This window comes from Bidens hawaiensis, unplaced genomic scaffold, assembly GCF_021521415.1.
Source record: "Bidens hawaiensis isolate Kalapana, Puna unplaced genomic scaffold, B.hawaiensis_p1.1 tig00041862_1, whole genome shotgun sequence".
NCBI lineage: Eukaryota > Viridiplantae > Streptophyta > Magnoliopsida > Asterales > Asteraceae > Bidens > Bidens hawaiensis.
This window is the reverse complement of record NW_027497421.1, coordinates 134573-143138: the sequence shown is the minus strand read 5'-3', so window position 1 is coordinate 143138 and position 8566 is coordinate 134573. Positions and strand designations below refer to the sequence as shown.

At 33.7% G+C, this 8566-nt stretch overlaps 1 protein-coding gene and 1 pseudogene across 2 annotated transcripts; one reads left to right on the top strand and one right to left on the bottom strand.

The window, feature by feature from the left end:
* Nucleotides 1-931: 931 nt before the first annotated feature.
* Nucleotides 932-3810, top strand: LOC143593229 (E3 ubiquitin-protein ligase AIRP2-like; annotated as a pseudogene). Its single transcript, XR_013146065.1, has 5 exons — nucleotides 932-1107; nucleotides 2409-2571; nucleotides 3103-3166; nucleotides 3301-3536; nucleotides 3600-3810. The product of XR_013146065.1 is annotated as an E3 ubiquitin-protein ligase AIRP2-like (transcript).
* A 1972-nt stretch (nucleotides 3811-5782) lies between these two features.
* Nucleotides 5783-8153, bottom strand: LOC143593228 (GDSL esterase/lipase At3g48460-like). Its single transcript, XM_077072923.1, has 2 exons — nucleotides 7510-8153; nucleotides 5783-6308 (listed from the first exon to the last, which is right to left on the bottom strand). Exons 1-2 carry the CDS (start codon nucleotides 8122-8124, stop codon nucleotides 5802-5804), a joined length of 1122 nt encoding a protein of 373 aa, XP_076929038.1. The 5' UTR covers nucleotides 8125-8153; the 3' UTR covers nucleotides 5783-5801.
* Between the last annotated feature and the right edge of the window lie 413 nt (nucleotides 8154-8566).

Genomic DNA, 8566 nt, shown 5'->3' with positions numbered 1-8566 from the left:
AGTGTCGCAACACCACAAAGGTTTTTTTTTATTATTATTTTAATGTTCTTCTTTTTTGCTTTAAATATGTAACTTCTTTTTTTTGTTTTAATCCTGGTACCATAACTAATACCGAACGACTTCATATCTACTCTTCGTCGTAATGCTTAGATTTACTGACCGAAAGTACCGAAATAAACGTAACTGGCATCAAAGACATTCGCGTCAACACGCTACCGCAACAATTGTGTTTTACCGTACATACCAACCAAATGCGCATTAATACGCTACCCGCAATGCGACAGCAAAAAATCAGTTACATTTAAAACTAATCTTATGTTCGAATTTCCATTTCAAATCATTCATCCATGTTATGAAGATCTAATCCAAGTTCAATCCCCACTTGTGACACATCGGGTGAATATCGACAATGAAGAATTTAAGCCACGCCTTGCAAGACTGTCGGTTCGAATCCCAATCCCACCCCGGTTTTCTTCCCACTGTATGTTACGTCAGAGAGCTCTTCTCTTGTGGCGACACAACAACTATCAAGTGACAACTCGCAGTTTGGTTTCGCCCAAACCAAATTATAAAGCCAGTGCGGGCCCAACTAAAAAACAATATAGTTTGACCAAAGTAAAACATCAGAGCTCTCCAATTTAAAAATTACGTTAAACACACGAACCTTGTATTCGAATCTTTCATTTCAAACTATCAAAAGCATTGTATACCCCCCCTACATTGTTGTTACATTTGTCCCCAAACATTTTGACACCTTGATAAGGGCAAATCCGTCATTTACTCTCTCTTAAAACAAATGGAGTCGCTGAACAAAAACGCAGTCATAGTGTGTCATTACTTCCAACTACTCTCTCCCTGTTTTCAAATTAATTCACTTTTTGCTCATCAAATTCAACAAATTTTTAAACTTTATAGCATATAATCAAACACCCATAATTTGTTTGTATCAAATTCTCATTCTTGAAATTTTCATTTGGTTTTTGGGTTTGTGATCATATTATATTAATTAATGATGGATAATTATTATTATCATCAGCTTGCTTCTTGTCCTTCTTATACTGATTCACTCAAGGTTCTTGAAGTAGATGTACAGTTTGCTAATATGCTGTAAGTCTTCTTCAATACTATCATCTTCTTCTGCAAGTATGTGTTTTTTATGAATTTTTAAATGAAATGTGATTTATTTTTATTTTATTTTTTGAGGGCATTTTGAAAATTGATGATTTGGGGTTTTTTTGTGTGTTTGATTGGGTACAAATACAGTTTTGCTAATATGCTGTAAGGGTTCTTCAGTTTTCATTATTATCATCTTCTTTTAAATTTATGTATTTTTTATGGATTTTAAATAGAATCTAAACAAGTTTTTTTTTTTTTTTAGGGCATTTTGAAAAATTGATGATTTGGGTTTTTTTTTTGTGTATTTGATTGGGTTAAGAGAAAGTTTGAAACTTTAAAATATTTATGAATTTGTAGCAAAAATTTATGTCAATTATGCAATTTCCAGGTAGTTTGTTTAGTTGACTGGTTGTAACTTGTAATGCAGTAAGTGTAAAGTCTTTAAATTGGGGATAATTTGACTTTTATGGTCAAACTCAAGAGATTGAAATTTGAAACAGAAAATTTGACATGAGTTTGGTCAAATTGTGAAGGTTAAAAGATTTTAATTTGGTGATGTTTTAGTTGAGCATTTAGCATATAACCTATTTTTTCTCTAAATATATTTAGTAAATTTATGTATGCTATCAGTTTTGAATTCATTGTTTGACCAAGTGGTCAATATTTTTCTCACTTTGAAGAGAAACTATTAACTAGTTTTATGTAAAAATTTACGTGTGCCATCAATTTGGAATGCATTGTTTGACCAAAAGTCAATATCTTTTTCATTTCTGAATTTGAAGAGAAACAATCAACTCGTGTTTATGTAAAAATTATGTGTGCCTTCAATTTTGAATTCATTGTTTGACCAAAAGTCAAAATCTTTTTCATTTTTTAACTTGAAGATAAACAATTAACTTGTGATTATGCAAAAATTTATGTGTGCCATCAATTTTGAATGCTTTGTTTGACCAAAAGTCAATACCTTTTTTCACTTTGAAGAGAAACTATTAACTAGTGTTTATGTAAAGAATTATGTATGCCATCAATTTTTGATTTTTGAATGCACTGTTTGACCAAAAGTCAAAATATTTTTCACTTTGAAGAGAAACAATTAGCTAGTGTTTATGTAAATATTTCTGTTTGCCATCAATTTTGAATGCACTGTTTGCCCAAAAGCCAAATCTTTTTCACTTTTTCACTCTTAACATCCATTTGAAGACCGTGTGTAATTTATACGTCTAACTGCAGGCTGGTGTTTAGTTATATTGAATCTATAGTGAAATCTGTGTATGGTCTACCATTGTTTGCAGGGCTGCGTCTATTCCACGGGATAAAAATGGTGCTTTTATTCGAATGGAGATGGGTTACAGTGACATGGCGTATATTTTATCGTTCTTACTACAGTGGATAAATTCCCCATGTTCATGTTTGCTTCAAACATGCTTAAGTTTCTGCTATGTTATTGTACACAAGGTTAGTATTGTCAATTTTGTAAAACTAGATGCGGAAAAATGGGTGGTTAGGTAACACGGTTGGGTTGACCCGAAACACTTTTGTATAGTTTTATAATAAGTAGTGTGTGTGTTAGACATGAATGCATGTTACAAAGAGTTTTTTTTAAAGAAAACGATTTAGAGTTTGGAATTAAAATTGCATTTAGCCGTTTAACCGTTTACCGTGACTTTCGACCCATGTGCCATGTTTCGTTAAAGCTAGTTTTTTAAACGGTTAAAACGTAAAATGCACAAAATAGAAATGAACTTCACATTTTTTTCTTGATTTTAGCAACCAACTTTAGTTGATGTGCAAAATAGAACCCAGGTTAAAAAAAATACAAGAAAAAGTTATCATAGTGTGTTTTAAATCACAAAAAAGTGTAATTTTTTTAAAAAAATTTCACATGGGTATGCCATGTTTTAAATTACCCGTTGACCGGTTAAAGGATAAATCATCACCCGAATCAACCCGTTCATATAAGTGATCGTAGATTGGTTTTCTTTTTAGGTCTTGCCAGAAAGACCGAAGCTTACTTCACGCGGTAGAAAGGCATCCATTAGAGAGTTCTATGGTATGCAAAAGTCAACCATCTTGTTATTTTTATTATTATTATTATTATTATTATTATTACTACTACTATTATTATATTATTATTATTTTAAAAAACAGTTCTTGTTTAGTAGCCATAACTCAAATAACTTGCAGATGTAATACTACCATCTCTTAAGCGTCTGCGCACAACTCCATTAGATCTAGATATCAACGAAGACGATATTCAAGCTTTTAACACAAATCCCATTAACAAAACCGAAAAAAAGACTAAAAGTTATGAACTTGATATGGAAAGAGAAGACGAATGCGGTATCTGTTTAGAGCCTTGCACCAAGATGGTTTTAACCCGACTGCTGTCACGCAATGTGCATCAACTGTTACCACGACTGGTAAGTATCATAATTCATCTTTCGGTTGACTTTCTTGATTTTTAGGCTAAGTTATTTAATCAGGAACATGAGGTCGGTATCATGTCCTTTCTGTCGCGGCAGCTTGAAGAGAGTGAACTCGGGTGATTTATGGGTTCTCCCGTGTAGAGACGACGTGGTTGACCAAAAAACAGTGTCGAAGGAAGACAAGAAACGCTTCTACAATTACATAAACAAGCTGCCTAAAGACATCCCTGACGCTGTGTTCTTGGTATACAATGACTACTTAATCTAACTCGAGTTAATTAGTGGTAAATGGTAACTTTTTTCTTGTATATTGAATGTTTAGCCCGAGTGTTTGCAGTCGGTTTCTGCAAAGAATGTAAATTTGTCCGGTGTAGAACTTGACCATCTTTACATCACAGAATGTGTTAATCTATCATGTGTTATGCTTTCAGTTTTCAGTATTTAGTTATTTACCATATGTCACACTGAAATGGCTTCTTTTAACTTTTTAAAGTCAACCGTAAAACTGTCGAAACTTGAAATTATTATCTATAACAATGAAAAGTTTGGTGACGTCAAGCCCTGGGCCACTTGACGACACCATATTGGTCTATGGTTATGTTTTACTTCCGGTATCGTAACAAAATTACCCAAGTATCAATTTTGTTTTTGTTTTCTATTCTTTTATAGTTTCTATATCTTAACGAATGTTGCGTAAACCGATCAATTCGCATAGACTCGCCACACTTTGTTTTAATTATGGTACTGTAACGAACGCAACGACAACACCATATGTTTTTATTTTGATTTACTTATGGTATATCAAAACTAACCGAATGCCGATTTTTTTTGTTTCTGTATTGTAACGGACGTAACGGAAACCGACCGAATTCGCATAGACTCACCACATTTTGTTTTATTTATGGTACCGTAATGAACGTAATGAAAACCGACATGCCAATTTTGCTGTTGTCCTTTTTTTGTTTTAGTTACGATACCATAACAAATGTGACAGAAACTGACCGAATTTGTATAGACCCGTTGCCTCAATGCCTGGAATCGACAACGTTCTGGTCCTCACAACGATCGACGCTGCCCCATTGGTCCACCTCAATATATATATTTTTTGCTTTATTTTTTGCTTTATTTTTTGCTTTTAGTTTCGGTATCATAACGCACGTAAACTGGCCGAATTCGCGTTGACTTACCACCTCAACGTTCGAAACCGACAACGCATGAGTTTATCACTGTCCGGGTTTTGCCAACCTACCCATGTGCAACGCACCGGGTAAAAACTAGTTAAAAGTAATCATAAACACTTTATATCGTCATCATCTTTATCTTTATATTTACACCTTACACTTAATAAATAAAATCTCGTAGGACACATGGCACCATTCTATGTCTCAACTCTCAACGTCTATCTACCCTATTAAATAATGGAAAATTGGATTTTAATAATCCCAACCTAATGCAGTTGGCCGATAATAATCCCAACTTTAAAAATAGCTGTCACTGGTCCCAACTTTCACACTATTTGTTTTCACTGGACCTCCGTTAAAAAAATCTTAACGAAGTTAAGTTTTTTTCAAATATCAAACTGATATTTTAGGGCTTTTGATCGGAATGGGGATACGAGTCGATTTATGTAAAACTTAACTCGAAACGCCGTTTCAAACAACTTGATTTTTGTTAAATAAAAGTTTAAACACCGGAATTGAGGCATCCTTTAGTCGCTTGGAAAACCGTTTGAAGGTAAGTTTTACATAAATCGACTCGTATCCTCATTCCGATCAAAAGCCCTAAATTATCAATTTGAAATTTGAAAAAAACTTAACTTCGTTAAGTTTTTTTTAACAGAGGTCCAGTGAAAACAAATAGTGTGAAAGTTGGGACCAGTGACAACTATTTTCAAAGTTGGGATTATTATCGGCCAACTGCATTAATTTGGGATTATTAAAATCCAATTTTCCTTAAATAATGATACTAGAAGAATAAATATTATTAGATTTTTAATACAAGTTTAGTTATGGGTGATTGTTATTTAATTATGAATAGTTATTATATCATTAACCAAATAAATTTTAATCCGAAATTAGCTATGTATTGTTATAATTATTTTTACTATTTATTACTAAATATATAACATTACATTTATTCAACCCGTGTAGTACATGGTATTCTAACCTAGTTATTAATATATAAATCCTACATATGCTAAGACATAGTCACTCGAGACTAACTCATTAAACAACAAACCTAACAAAGGTTCACTGTAATCTAGCCCGAGTATTGCACACTGCTCAATACAGACGCAAGTGGTGGGTGAGTGAACTCACCCTTTAGAAACAAGTTAGCAACCACTTTATACATAGCCTCCGTTAAGTGAACTCCATCCCAGTTAACATATTGAGAAGGGTTTTGACACGCGCTTGAAGACTGGGACCCACAAGTCGCAAGGACATCGAAATTGTATGGTTCACCACTAGTCCCACAACACACTTTAAAAATCTCCTTGAACCCTAACTTAGGTGCATTTTTTATGACGGAACTGTAAGCGTTCCAGTAATCGGCATAAATGATGACGGTTTCTGGGTACTTTTGACGGAGGTCTCGGATTTTGGTTTGGAGGATGGTGTTGTGGTCGTAGCTTTGCTTGTTGAGACTACCGACACACCCCATGTCGTCACGGTCTGACTCGGGTGCGAGTGACATGGAGAGGGTTAAGCAGCCGGTGGGCGGAAGGCCTTCCACAACCATGTATTTTGCACCTTTGTCAAGCAATGCCTACAAAAAATAGACAGTTCAAAATAAGTTAAAAGCTTTGATTCATGATACAACATTAATGTATCATATGAAGTACACTTTTGTTGTACAAACAAGTTAATAATCACTATGATACAAAATTTAATGCATTCTGTACAAATCATTCTCCATTTTACTGATTGACAAGTTTGTACTGTTGAATCATTAAAGTTTAAAAGAACTTTATAAGAAACTATAAACTTATGCAATATCTTATGAACTTTAATAAAATTCCAAAGTTTGTAAATGTAAGATACTTTTAGTGGATTTTAATAAAATGTATAAAAAATATTGAGAAATTAATCTATTAACAATATAGACTATGATCAATTCAACATTAATAATTATACTGATAATTTAATTAATGACACTCCTAATGATACTCTTAACTTTTACTTTCATGGTTAGAAGTTGACTAGGAACAAATATCACAAAGGTAACTTATTTTACTCCCGATTTTCAAAACAATTTACAACATTCTGATTAGGGGTGTGCGTGGTGCGATCCGGTGCGGTTTTTGGCTAAAACCAACCGAAAACCAAAACTTCGGTTTTTGGAGTTTTTGAAACCGTTTGGTTTTGGTTTTTTCGGTTTCGGGTTTTTCGGTTTTCGTTTTGGTTTCGGTTTCGGTTTTTACGGTTTTTGCCATTTGAGCTTGAAAATTTTAGGCAGAAAAAAAGGTTGGCAAAAAATAATGAATTTATGTATAACTAATTTTGTTAATTGTAAAATAATAAACTATTATACATTTGATCAAAAATATTGCAGCTACATATTTATTAAATTCTTATAAATTACTTAATATAGAATACAAAAAAAAAATGAAAATTTAGGAATTCGGTTCGGTTAGATTTTTTCGGTTTTTTTACATGCAAAACCAAAACCGAACCGTTAGTGCGGTTTTTACAAAAACATAAAACCAAACCGTCGGTTTGGTTTTTCGGTTTGGATTTTTTGGTTTTTTCAGTTTTGGATTGGTTTTTTTGGTTTCTTGTACGCCTCTAATTCTGATTATAACAAACTAGTCAATAGTTTATTAAGTGTAGACAGTGTAGTCAAAATTACTTCTACAATTCTACGTGATATTAGCTTGACAGCGAAAGTAAAAGTTAAAATATGAAATCTCACATGTAAAATTATTAGCATTGGGTGAATAAAGATATAAAAGTTAATTTAAGCTTACCTCTAGAAATCCATTGACACTTTGAATAGAAAGCTCTTGAATTGTTTTACTTTGAATAGAAGATCCAGTAATGTATGCATAATCATTGGCTCCAATCTCACCAACCCAAACCAATGCACCATCAAACACCTTCTTACATTCATTAGGAGTTAACTTTACACTTTTACACTTTTGCCCCTCCAAGTTCTTATTAAACCAAGCAAGTTGAGTTTGTAAAGATTGACTTTGTATATCAAGGGTAAGGTTATTTTTGACAAAGAACGAATATGGTATCGCGGTGGACCCCGCAACGGCGTAGTTAACACCGTTAGGCGTGTCGGCTTTTAGGTTGCGGTAGGGTGGCAAAAAGGGTAGAGAGAGTGATTCAGTTACAAAGTCAATGACTAAACGGCCGTCAGAATATCGGTTGGTGGGATGGTGGAAGAATGTGGTCCCGTATGGCAAGTTGGAGACGTAGGTGAAGGCGTTAGGGCCGCCACCGGATGCGGTGTTCCCAGTGTCGGTGTATGAGTCACCGAATGCGTATATTTTGTTAAATGGCCTAGCGGAGGCTGTCGTAATAAAGAGAATGATGGTAACAACGACGACGCTGGTGGTGGTGGTGGATGGTAGCATGGTTGATGAGACAATATTAATGGATGAGTATATGATATGACCCTTAGTAAGTAGTTCTAGTGGCTTTTTATAGTTTGTAACGTGTGAAATGACTAAATTACCCTGATGCATGATAAGTTAATAAAATGAGTAATAAATAATTTAGGTGAAGTTGAAGAATTCGGTTATAGAGCTTTGAATGTTGTGGGATGGGTAGTAGCTGACCACCAACTTGTGCGGCGAAGATTAAATAATGTTTCTATTTTCTACGTGACATAAATATATTGGGTGTTTTGATATGATATTGATGTTTAGTGAAACCTTTAACTTTACGTAACTAAATGAACCTTTTTGTAGAGTGAATATAGACCATAGATCTCAACATGACGGGTTAAAAGTTAAAACTAAGTATATGGTCTCAAATCAATGTTTTTGAACCACCCCATATAGATTCAAGTTGATT

Coding starts and splice junctions, on each gene's coding strand:
- LOC143593228 (XM_077072923.1), bottom strand. CDS start 8,124: ATGCTACCATCCACCACCACCACCAGCGTCGTCGTTGTTACCATCATT. Junction 6,309..7,509: donor GTGTCAATGGATTTCTAGAG/GTAAGCTTAAAT, acceptor TATTTTTTGTAG/GCATTGCTTGACAAAGGTGC.